Raw genomic sequence first — 12,883 nt, forward strand, 5'->3', positions numbered from 1 at the left:
AGTCTAAATGTTTTTTATGGAAGCTCTCAGGGTGACTAAATGTCCTCGTAATGATTTCCATTTCAAATTCCTAATCTACAGCTTTGATCACAGTCAGGTCTCAGATGTTTACACAGTAAGAATGCCGGTTTGTAAAACTGTAAGGAGGTGTGTCACAGAGGGAGAGGTTTCAGTATCAGGCCTCACTGCTGGTTTCAGCACGGGCTGAAATGCAAATCTTTTTTAGAGGAATGACAATAAGACAGTCGATGTGTTTTGAATATCTGGTAACTCCCGTGTGAGGACGATGGGCTCAACTCAGCAGCAGAAACACACTGAAAAACTGACGCCACACATTTTTAAAAAGCTTAGAAATGCTGCTGTTTACCAAAACTTTTCATGATTATTACAAAATGTACAATATAGTGTCATTATAATACCTGCAATACAGATGAATTCATTTTGTGTTTTTGCACAAATAATGGAAGATACCCCCAAATGATGAATTGCTTGGAAACAGGTTAAGAAGAATCAACAATGTGAAACTCACTGTTGGATTTACTTTCAATTTAAAAAAAAAAAAAAGCAAAGTGACAATAGCAAGCATCGTGATATCAAATGTACAAAAAACACATGAAAAAAAACACAAAGTCAGACAATTATGTACACATTTCACTTAAGATTTAAGGCTTTTGTCAGCGTCAGCAGCTTCTCTAAACCCACAATTATTTCCACTGGTTTCCCTTGACAGTATTTGTGATGGATGCGAGTTTATTTGCATGCTCAGTCACCTCACTCTGTCCACATATTCAAAACATCTACATCAGTCTTCATCACTGCTCCACGCGTCCTGAAAGGCAGGGTTCACCGAGGACTGGCCGGCGGCACCCTGTGAGGAATCAAGAGATGTTAAGTCGGAAGAAGATCCATGACAAAATACAGAACATACGCACACCATTTACAACCTTATATGGGCTTCCTGTACAGTAGGAAAAAAAAACAAGAGTGCATCCTTGTCAAATGTGTACATGACGGATACCTGAGTTCATCTGATGAATGTACCGACTAGTCTAACTGGAAAAATATTCGTCAATTAATAGGTATTGCTTGAATGTGGAGATAGCCTCACATAGTGGAGTGGAGTGGAGTGAATTCAGTAGCAGTGTGTACCAGGGGAGCACTTATTTCTTAGATGTCACACACTCATCTATGATCTTATTTTTTTTAAAATAACAAAAAGATAAAAGACAGTGGTTGATGATAGGTTCACAATTTGTTTTTAAGTTTGTATTTTGTTTGAGTGCAACAAGGACTTTGGATTTTGTTTCCCATCATTTATACTGGAAGTGCATTAGGAGGGAATTGTTCAAGGACTGATACAAAAGAAGGAACAATTATAGAAAGGTAAAACATGTTTCAGTGCTCTTATAGACACCTGACAGCTGGCAGATTTGTGATATTATCCTTTACGTGCTGAGATTGTCATTGAACTAAATTCATAATGTGGGCCTTGGAAGCACAGACATTAAAAACCTCGACATCCTATGAAGTCTGTTATATGTACTAAGGTTATTTAATTACAGAAATTAAATCCCTTATCCAGTATTGCTTCCTGTTTTTATGGCCAATACCTTATTTTCTCGACTCGTCTCTTCTTCCACATCTGAGGCGCGGAGGACAGGAACCCACGCCAGGATGTTACAGTCTTTGCCTCCACTGTACAGCTCCTACACACAAACAACAAGGACACCTTCATTTGATGACTGGTGTTAACTATCATAATGAAACCAAGAGTAATGTAATCAATAAGCTAAAAACTTTCCACGCAAAGCAAGTGAACTCATGGGAGACATTGTCAGCGTCATGGGCCTGACTACGGTCATGACATCAGACAAAAAGCATCACCAAAAAAAAAAAAGTAAAACACATTTTCAGAACTTGCTTTTCTTTCCTGGAACTCTCCAGAGCGACAAGCAGCCAAACGACATTCTTATGCGTCTTACACATAAGAATCTACGGCTGACACTGAATGCTGGAATTGCCTAATAGGAAGGGCGTGAATTGGACATCCCTCCGTATTTGTGGTGATAATGCTTAACTTAAGTTGCGCAACAATTAAGGTGTTTCTCGGCACAAAGGGTTATAACTGACACCTAAATAAACAACACAAAAGTGCAGACAGATTAATACCATATGAGGTTGTTATTAAAGAACGTTTAGAAAAAGAATATACACACACAGAAATATATTTATACACAAACTCGCGACTGATTTCAGGAAATAGCTTAAATGAAAACCAACATGGTTTCAGTCCAGTATTACTGCTATTTCAGTATTTGGCCTATTGTGGATTTGGTATGTCTGTGGGGAAATTAGCAACTAATATGGTTCGTCTTAAAAATTTGCTTAATATTTTTCTTCCTCCACAATTAGTAATAATGCTAAAAGACAACCTGGGAAAAAAATAAAACCAAAGCAGAAGTGTGGAAACCTGCAGTTCCTCAGATGGCCACTAATGGCTGGCTCCAAGCCCAAGTCTGTCCCTATAGAGCCCCATGTTAAAATGTCTAACTTTACATCAGAAATAAACATGTTTACAGCTCAGTACAGAACATGGTTGTGGTCTCTATGGCTAATTTCCCCGTACAGGGAGGGGGTCAATTTTTATATAACTCCATCCATCCATTATCTATACATCGCTTAATCCTCACTAGGGTCGCGGTCACTTAGAGACAGACAACCAAGCACACTCACATTCACACCTACGGACAATTTAGAATCACCAATTAACCTCAACATGTTTTTGGACTTGAGGGAGGAAGCCGGAGAACCCGGTGGAGGACCCACGCTGCACGGGGAGAACATGTAAACTCCATGCAGAAAGACCCCGGTGCCCCCACCGGGACACGAACCGGCGACCTTCTTGCTGCGAGGCAACAGTGCTAACCACTGATCCACCTTGCAGCCAATCTTTTTTCTCTTATATATCTTTGCATGTCATATGTATACCGTAACATAACTTCACAATTTGCACCTGTTCGATCTGTGAAGCTCACAATGCTGACAATTCCATCCTTGAATCCTCAAATGACACCAGGAACCAGCAGAGTGTTAAAAATGACAGTGAAGGTAAAATAAGACAGTCCCTCATTGTCCTCATTCTGATACTGACGAGATAAAGGAGATGGCAGTGCAGATATGCAGTGAAACTTTGGCCTCGCCAAGTTCAGTTTATTTATAAAGCACATTTCATATGACAGACGTAGACTCAGTGTGATGTCTGACAATAACACAAAGTCACAGTCAGCATGTGGGCCGAGCAACAACTTCTGTCTCACAATAGGAACACCTGCTTTTGCATTTATAGCCGCAAATGTTGACTTTACCACACTATCTGTCAGGAGGACGTCGCTCAGTTGAGACTGCTATGGTGATTGCAAATTTCTAATGGCTCCTACTACTCAGCTGATAAAAAAAGAAAAAGACAACTGACAGAGAGAGCCTGACCTTAATTCACATTGCCTATCGGAGACAAACAAGGCTTGACTGGCAGAGCAAGCAGAAACTCATTGGCAAAACGTAAACAAACAGCAGACAGATGGGTACACTGTCACCACTGGGGGCACTGGTGCGTCTCACCTGGTAGTCTGGATGAAATTCACAGCAGTCGACGTTGTTATAGTGACCTCTGAGCATCGTGACCAGTTCTCCTGAGTGGAGGGCGTACACTGCTACTGAGCTGCCGCATGGCACAAACACAAACTCTGGGCTGCAGCCGTGGGACACTGTGAACTGCAGCCTTTTACGACTCTCGTTGCAGACCTTCCCATAATTTACCTGAGGGATGGAAAAGTGAAGAGACACAAGGTTCAGATGAAGTGTGTACACAAGTGAGAATGTGAACTGCTTATTACACTGAACAGTGTGAGATGGGATGTTTCCTAGAAGCTTTTTTTGTGTCAGCAAATTTTCTCCATTTGTATTAGTTAAGACTTTTAAAAACTTGCTAACAGACAGCATAGGAAGAAGCTGCTATTTTAAGGCTGTTGACATACAGTATGAAGCCTATAGATCACTGTCATTTCAAACACTGATGCTGACTTTTCCGAAACTTCCAGAGTCCCTGAAATCAAGACAAGTACAAATAAGAAAATTACACAACCTTTAAAGTACAGCGTTACTAATTGTACTCTTTTCACCAATCTCATCATTATTCAAGTCTGATCTTTGACCATCAGAGAAGGTTATCTGCCCTTTAAGTCACTGAGTTTTGCTACTGCCTCAAGATGTAGAAATGCCTACCATGGCAACTGCAGCATGAAGCAGCAGAGCAGGGAATTAGGACAGGAGGCTGGGAGACAGCCCGGGGCAAAGGCAGAGTTTCCCCAAGCGTTAGGGTGAGGTTATATTCCTGCGGTGTGGGGTTCTGTATCACGTTGGATATTCAAATATTGCATGCAAATATTTTATTTTTGCAATGAGCCTAATGTTATGAAGTCAGTCAGGGCTAAAGCACCCATTTAGGCTGTTGGTTGATCTCTCTGCTCTGATTTCTTATTGTCTCTTTTCTGTTTCTGTAACCAAAAACCACAAGAGTTAAATATTCAGTCCTGAAGAGCCTGTAAGAGCTGTGGTGTAAACAAAGTGTTCCAATGAGTTTAACAGTGGCTGATTGTTGGTTAGCAGACTGTTCCTGTTTCACCTGTTTACATACTGATATCACAACCTAATTACCACGGATAGCATCATTCTTTTGGGGGTGGGGACAAGTTAATTCATGGAGTAACTCCCCTTTCAAGATGGATTCTTTCACAAGGACTATATCGAAAATTGAGAAGAAAAAGGCACTGGGAAGTTTTTATTTATTTATTTTTTTAACATGGAAATATGAAGACAAGTGTCCAAGACCCACAAGTACAACTTTAAAGTCATTTTTAATGTATTTTGGTAAAATAAAAGACAACTTTCAATTTGTCTGTTATGTTCAGTACAATATCGAGGCAGTCTCTTTTAAATTTGAAATTGTGAATGGCAGTAAAAAATCATGTCTAGCATTCACTGTGTAAAAGCTTAAAACCGGATGTAAAGGGAGTTGTTGTCCTGCCCTAGTTAGAACTTGTGCAGCAGCATTCAGTACCTGTCTGCAGATGCTTCAGAGTCCTGAGGAAGCCCAGAGGGGGAAGTCGTCATATAGACTAATCGGCACTCAAGCTCAGATTTAGGCCTCAAGGATTCCAGCTCTAGCAGTTTGTTTACACCAATGGTCCTTGTATGTACCTGGGTTCTTTGGATAACTGTGAGTGCCGGGGATTACTTCCTAATCAATATTCTAAAATCAGATAATCACCAACAAACTCTGCAGCTATATTAAACTTTTTTGTCTTGTTTAGTTCACTGTTTGGGTCTTGTGGGATACACCCATTTCCAGCCTAAAGCCCCAATACAGACACTGCACACTACCTGCCAAGCACCAAAGTACAAACACAGACAAAGCTCACACATCATTAATGGAACTGAGCATCTAGACAGCTGTCAATGCAGATGTTCTTCTCAGTAGTTTAAACCGATAAAAACAGTCAATAAGGAGTGTCGACAGGGGGCTTATTTTCAGCAGCTGATCATGGTTCCAAATGAGATTCAGGAAATTCCCTCCTATGTCAGGAAAAACTGATGCCATGGAAAACAGGCTTTAACACGAGACATCCTGTGTGATGTTTGGGGTATATATTCACTTGTTCCTCTTTCTTTCAGGAGTCTGTTTAGGAAAAGGCAAATAAAATTGATCTGTTGCAACCATGTTATTCAAAGTAAGTGTTTATTTAGGTAGGCTATGAATGCAAACCCCTTAGAAATCCACCTTACCAGCGTGTTTTCCCCGGTGGCACTATTCCATAGTCTCATTCGGTCATCAGTTCCAGTAGTGAGGAGGTAGAGGCCATCGCCAGTGAAGCATAGGCCGTTCACTCTGCCATTATGGGCTGTGTTTACTGGTTAGAGACAGGCAGGACATGACAACAGGGCATTTGTCATCTCTTTTCTTTCATCACTGTAGAGCTTCTACACCACATATCTTTCTCAAGCCCACAGCTCATCTTTCCATCAATAACATGCTCTTAGGCTGTGTGTGGTTAAAGCGCTCAGTCTTCTATTGTTATGCAGCATAATTGACATAAATTGGTTTAATTGTAGTCTAGTTTTCTGTCCCCTCAGCTTGAACACAAAGAGACTTCGCACAGAAACAACAGATACTATATGAGCAGAATGCTAACCTTTCCTCCACAGAGACGAAAACCACACTGTACCAACCTGAAAAACCTGAAAGCTATTAGACATCGCGTCTGAGAGGATAACAAAGTCCTTGTATAGCACATTGAGTTTTAAATATATTCTTTGAAGTTATCAGGGAGGTGGATCTACAGTAATGTGTGTCTGCGGAACTATTCAGCAGCACTTAAGTTATATGCCGTATTGCGGGCGGGCTGAAAGGACATGCTGGACGGTGAAAGGTAGATTGATGTTGTACAAGAACGCACTGAACTGTTACCCTGTCAATTACACCCCAGTGGGCTGCCTGACAAAAAACCCTGTCACAATGTCCTTCACTGTCTGGATTTTTGAACTTCTTTAAATAGTAGGCTGTAAGATCTATAGAATGCCCAGCCTACTAAGGATAAATGAGGAAAAGATGCTTGAAAAGTAAAGCGGAGAGGTAACAGTACCTGCTTCAGAGGAGGCTTTCGACTTGTCTCCATTGTGCTGGTCCAGAGTGAAGAGACAACCCGAAGCGCGACGCACATCCCATACTTTGACCTTGCTGTCTGCGCTTAGGGGGAGAAATTCAGGAATTATTTGTTTGTGTTTGATTACTCCACTAACGAGTGCAAAACAAGGTGCAAATTCAGACTGATGTGTTTCATATGCTGCAGACGAGCGCGCGTGCGGCCCAGTGTTTGTTTGGAAAAGGTCAATTTCCTGTTGGGAATTAATATGCTGGGCCTAACAGAATATCATATACTGCTCTGTGTGCCTCTCTGTGCCAGTTGTTTTCAAAATCACTTACAGTCCAAAGGGACAGAAGCGCACTGATCCCAATGGGTTAATTAGCAGGTCTAATGTGGCATAAAACAGGTGGGGACTGTATCTACCATATGCCGCACTGACAGGGCTACTAGAGTGCCACAGTGCCTATCTAGTAGTGATGTGGTACCATTATCCTTGACTCGGGGTTGCAGTGCGGCCAGATGGTCGGGAAAGTGAGATGACAAGAACTGCTGGGACGCAACATGGTGGGGACTGGCCTGTACCTGGCGTAATGCTTTGATGTGGCTCTGAGGACAAACTAGGTTACAGTTTCAGGGGCTGAATCTCCACAGGCAAGAAAGGCAGCTAGCGGAGCTTACCTGGCAGTGGCTAAGATGTGCTCGTATCTGGGTGACCACCGCACAGACAGGATCTCTCCTCTGTGACCTGGGATGGCAGAGAAGTCATTGTTTATCCCTCAGATGTGTGTACAAACATGTGTGTGCGAAGAAAAACAAGTGAAAGTACTCTAGTCCACTGACCATGAAGAACATGAATCCGTGAGCCAGACTTCAGGTCACACAGCTGGATTTTAGGGTTTTGTGTGCCAACTGAAAATGAACCAGAGATAGTTAAGAGAAAGGACATGGAAGACAGTCGTTATTGTTGGTTTGAAACACTAAAAGAACCCCAGAATAATAGAGATAACTTACTGAATACTACTATTACTTTCAATAACACAGGTTTAACCCAACATTCCTATTTATCAATACGATCAAAATATAAGTTTATCTAAATAAATGTGACAGTATAATCTGCTACAATAACAGAAATGTGCTGAGATTGCTGAGATATGCCGCCGTTTTCACAGATAAGGTATGAAAACTCGCTGATTTAAACTTCTGATACATACATAAGCTGACACACCTGCATGAATACGTGAGAGGCGGGCAAGCTAGCCGGTAAAAAATTACAAAACAAAGAAGATGATGAGACCGCTGTTGAAATCTAAACAGCCCAAATTATGCAGAATTATTGAGTTAATGGCGCTTTTTAGGAGCAGATTCCCTTCAAAGCATCTTCCTAGATAAAGTAAGTGACTCCTGGGACGTTTGCAACCTGTTTGACAAGCATCTGTAACACCTCTGGGAGGGAAGGACATAGGACAAGAAAATAGACAGAGAGTGCGATTGTTTCCGGACAAGAAACAGGCGTGTCGAAGGGAGTGGTTTGCGTATGTGACAGGGAAAAGATTTAGGAGCATGTACTGAGCAGGCATGAGTAACCTGTTGGTCCTGCTTGGGGGGCAATGAAAGACTAAGATTCCTACGATGTTTCTCCACAGAAATCTGTCCTTGTGTAGTCAGCCTTCGACCTACTTCTGTCCCCTTCAGGGACATGTTACTCTACAACCTGGGGGTACAAGGTATGGGGCGGCGTCTGCAGAGTGCTGAGAGAAACAAATAGCATCTTGCTTGGGGAAATTAATTAAAAGAAGACAGGATAACTAATGGGAGTTCTGCCCAAAGTTCAATGCTTCTCAGCACGCAATGAGAGAAATGTGAGTAGCAAACCCAGCTGGTTTGTTCTGCGTCATTAAGATCAGCAAAAAACTGTGACTGCTTTCACACCCACACCTGCAATGAGACTGTGCTTCCTGGCGATGGGGGACAGGTGGTGACTGTAGACATTGCCCTCGAACTCAAACACTTCAGCAGGCTAAAGAATCACAGTGAGAGAGAAAGAGAGGGAGATGAGCAGACAGAGGTCAGTTATGGTAGAAATTAAAGCTAAGTGTGTATATATATATGTATACATACACACATGCACACACACACACACACACACACACACACACACATATATATATACACACTGAATGAAAAACAAATTTTATGATAAAATATACAACCATGTCCTTAAAATTTAATGGTAGCATTATTTCACCAGAGTTGAGGGACAGAGTTCACGGAATGAATTAGATAAAAATAAAAAGCGAGTAGCGAGGGAGGACACAGCAGCTCAGAGCTCAGAAGGCAGCTCACCCGAGCAGCAGTGGTGGTTACAATGCAAATTCTTCAGCAAACATAAAAAGCCTCTCTGTGCTCCATCTGTCAGTGTGTGCCAACACCAGCACGGACTTAGCCAACGGACGCGCCCGCACGCACACGCACACACACACACACACACACACACACACACACACACACACACACACACACACACACACACACACACATACACACACACACACGCACACACACACAGAGGAGGCTCTGTTTGCATAAAAATGCTGCACATAGACATACACCAAGTGTTCAACAATTCAAAACGCACGCTAATGTGCAAATGCACAGTCACAATAAATAATTTAATAGGTACGAGTGTGTGTTTGTGTAGTACACAGAGACAGAGACACACAAAGGTAGCCAAATGAAAGGTCGGTGGGTTCTTTTCTGTCCCTTCCCTGACCTTTAGAGGTAAGCGTGGTGCCAGTGTAACTCTAGCACAGCTCTGGGCCTGCCATATGGGACAATGTGGCATAGAAAGGTAGAAAGCATGAAGCAGAAAATAAGAAACAGAGGGGAAGAGATAGTGAAAAGAGCAAAAGGAGAGAAAGTGTGGTGGAGCTGTGTATTAGAATTAGACCATGCCATGCAATGCAATCTCTTGGTTCCACAGTAAATTCTATCTCTATGAAGTTTATACTACAACACTGAGTATTTGTTGACACTGTCAGAGTTGTTGATTTAGCTTTGTATTAACGAGGTTTATACTGGATTGAACTTTAATCAAGTACCTCTAATTTAGTCTGTACCACTTTACACACTGTAAACTTAATGTATCCATATAATATGGAATAAACTTGGTAAATAAGTCTGCAGGCGACATGCCTTACCTTTAATGTCTCAGTGTCCCAGACTTTCATGGTCTTGTCAAAGGAGCTGGAGATAAACATCCCTGTGTCATAAGGATACCACTGGACGGTCTCTACACTGAATTTGTGGACATACCGACTTGACCTAGAAAAAAATATGACAATGATGTATCGAGCAGCAGCAAATATGATGGGATATGACTGTTTAGACTGAGGCCACAGTGCCACAAATTAGATACGCTTTCGATTAAGTGCTGCATATTAATGCTGACAAAGCCAGATTTAATTGGGGAAGAAAAAGTATGATTCAGACCATTTCATGCACAAAATATTACTATACCCTAAAGTCAAGCCTGTGACAACGACATGCTACTCTGAAAGCTTAATGGGATGCTACCCTCTAGTGGATAAAATTAGTAAATGGCGTAACATTTACCGGCCCACTGTGCAGACGGCCTTGCAGGTGTACTGTGGTTTCCCACTGAAATTCTCCAGGTCATAGATGACGATTACTCCATCTGCACCTCCAGACAACATGCTAAACAATGGAAAACATCAACTTTAAATGTTGCTTTACTTTATTGTACACATTTTAGGAATTCTGCATAGAGTTGTCTTTTTCAGTGATCTGTCAGTTTGGTTATCTCAATGTAAAATGTAAGAATGGACTAAACAGAAGAACACAGGCAAAAAACAACAACATCATTTTGCTGTAACACTATTAATAGTTCCCAAGGGTACACTACAGTTTCTGCATATGTATTATCCCAATCATTGCAATGGTGCATTTTGTATTTATCAGAAATCTACAGGGAACAGTAATGTAGTCATTTATAAAACTGTAGTAAATGAAGGCAAGGACTTACTGTTTTCCCTCGATTGCATCAATGTCAATAGTATTAACGCCATTTCCGTGAACTCGGTCCACATCTCTGTCAGGATTCAACTTCAGACCCAGGACCCTTTGGTGGTTACAAAAATGGAACATTTGCATCACTGGACTTAAATGATTCACATAGATTTTTATTATCCAAGAATATTGGAAACTCAAAGGAACCCTGTAAAAGGAAACTTATTAGATAGAGCTGCTGATTGCATAAGTAGTCAGTCAAGTTTCTCACATATAAAATTTGGCTTAGTTTAAATGAAATAACTTGGCTTTACCTCAGACAACATTAGCAACCTTACACTCGAAAAAAAACCCATAAAATGTGCATTACAGAAGACCATGTATGCACTAGACTTTGCGTGTGTAATATAAAAATGCAACTACCAATATCAAGGACAACAGTTTTTAAGTTAACAAAACTGCATGTAGTTAACATACAGCAAGTACTCGTCCCCCTTGGATATTTTATTGCTTTTCGACATTAAACCATGTTCAATTTATTAGGGCATGTTTGACAAGAATTTTTTAAAAGAGGCTCTTATGTCAAAGTGAAAACAGATCTCTACAAAAAAAAAGAAAAAGAAGTGACTGCAAAAGTATCACTTTAAAGTGACTTGACTTTTTTCAATACATGTACAACCAATTGGTGCTAAAAGTCACAACAAGTACAAATAAAGATCATTTAGGTCCAGTTATTGTGTTTTAAGTGAAGTAAACTGGAAGAAGGTTCTTTGGTCTGATGAGACTAGGATTGAGCTGTTAGGCCATCAGACTAAATGCTATGTTTGGCATACACCAAACGCTGCACATCATCACAAACACACCATCTCCACTTTGAGGCATGGTGGTGGCAGCATCATGATGTGAGGATGCTTCTCAGCAGCAGGTCGTGGAGGGCTTGTAAAGGTAGCGGGTAAACTGAATGCAACAAAGTACAGCGAATCCTAGAGGACAACCTGATGCAGTCTGCAAGATAACTGTGACTTGGGAGAAAATTTTTATTCCAGCAAGACAATGACCTGAAGCACATAACCAAATCTACACACAAATGGCTTAAAGACAACAAAGTAAGAGCCCAGACCTCTAGTCAATTAAGAATTTGTGTCTGCGCTTGAAAAGGGGCTGTTCACTCCCGATTCCTGTGTAACCTGAGAGTTTTGAAAAGTAGAAGAGGGTACATTTGCAGTATCCAGATGGCAACTGAGACCTATCCACACAGGCTCAAAGCTGCAATTTCAGCCAAAGGGGCTTCAACTAAATACTGTCTCGAAGGGGATAAATACCTAAGCAGTCACCTCAATTGATCTTTTACATATTTATTAATTAATTGGCATTACCTGTAGAAATTTATTTTCATTTCAAGATGAAATAGTCTTGTTTTTCTTGTAAATCCTTGCTAAAAAAGTCAAACTACATAGGAAACGATTCAATGTTGAAAAGCAATAAAAGGGGAAAACTTCCGGAGACGATGAACGCTTTTGACACTGTATGCGACCTTCATATAATAGTGGTATGATTTAAGATGAACAGTTTAATGAGTCAATAAACCACATCGCACACGTGAAATAAGTGTTTTTGCCATTTTTGTATATTACCAAAGCGTTTTTCGATGGTTATAAGAATCTACAAGTACTACACAACGTAAACACCCACTTAATGTACTGATACTTCTACTGGCATCCTCTCTCACCTTCTCGTTGACTCTGCACGTCTCAGTCGCAGAGGATCATCCAGACCAGCTTGCCTTGCTGTCAGAAATCCCAACATTGCTTCGGCTTGAAGAGAAACTGCTTTAAATTTTGAAACAGAGCCTGTATTTAACCCGTGCTAACGTTAGCTAACCTAGCTCAAAGGCTAACATGTTACCTATAATGAAGTGCGTTTCTACTTCACACGGAGTCTCTACGTGTCCGACAAGCATTATATTGTACCTACAGTTCCATGACGTTTATATGGGCTTTAAAAATCTACTACGGCACAATTCTTTTATTACTTAATGCTCATTTTGCGATAATTTCGACGAGCTACGTTACAGCTCAAAGCAATACGCCGCCATGTTGGATTACAACGCGCATTCTATAATGAGCGCGGTGATTGGTTGGTCGACAACAACCGTC

General features: G+C 41.1%; 1 protein-coding gene across 1 annotated transcript; it reads right to left on the minus strand.

Annotated features, from left to right (window-relative positions):
• Nucleotides 1-335: 335 nt before the first annotated feature.
• On the minus strand, nucleotides 336-12,822 carry ercc8 (excision repair cross-complementation group 8). The gene is made up of 12 exons (XM_008291360.1): nucleotides 12,457-12,822; nucleotides 10,744-10,839; nucleotides 10,314-10,415; nucleotides 9,899-10,022; nucleotides 8,637-8,718; nucleotides 7,542-7,610; nucleotides 7,380-7,446; nucleotides 6,699-6,802; nucleotides 5,842-5,966; nucleotides 3,619-3,816; nucleotides 1,611-1,706; nucleotides 336-868 (listed from the first exon to the last, which is right to left on the minus strand). Exons 1-12 carry the CDS (start codon nucleotides 12,531-12,533, stop codon nucleotides 803-805), a joined length of 1,206 nt encoding a protein of 401 aa, XP_008289582.1. The 5' UTR covers nucleotides 12,534-12,822; the 3' UTR covers nucleotides 336-802.
• Nucleotides 12,823-12,883: the final 61 nt, after the last annotated feature.

Source organism: Stegastes partitus, unplaced genomic scaffold (assembly GCF_000690725.1).
Source record: "Stegastes partitus isolate 25-593 unplaced genomic scaffold, Stegastes_partitus-1.0.2 Scaffold739, whole genome shotgun sequence".
NCBI lineage: Eukaryota > Metazoa > Chordata > Actinopteri > Pomacentridae > Stegastes > Stegastes partitus.

Bases quoted from the DNA above. Each gene is read 5' to 3' on its own strand.
- ercc8 (XM_008291360.1), bottom strand. From the start codon at position 12,533: ATGTTGGGATTTCTGACAGCAAGGCAAGCTGGTCTGGATGATCCTCTG. The intron at 8,719-9,898 runs GTAAGGCATGTC...GTGATTCTTTAG, and splicing joins GGGACACTGAGACATTAAAG to CCTGCTGAAGTGTTTGAGTT. The intron at 3,817-5,841 runs GTAAGGTGGATT...TCCATCCCTCAG, and splicing joins CCACCGGGGAAAACACGCTG to GTAAATTATGGGAAGGTCTG.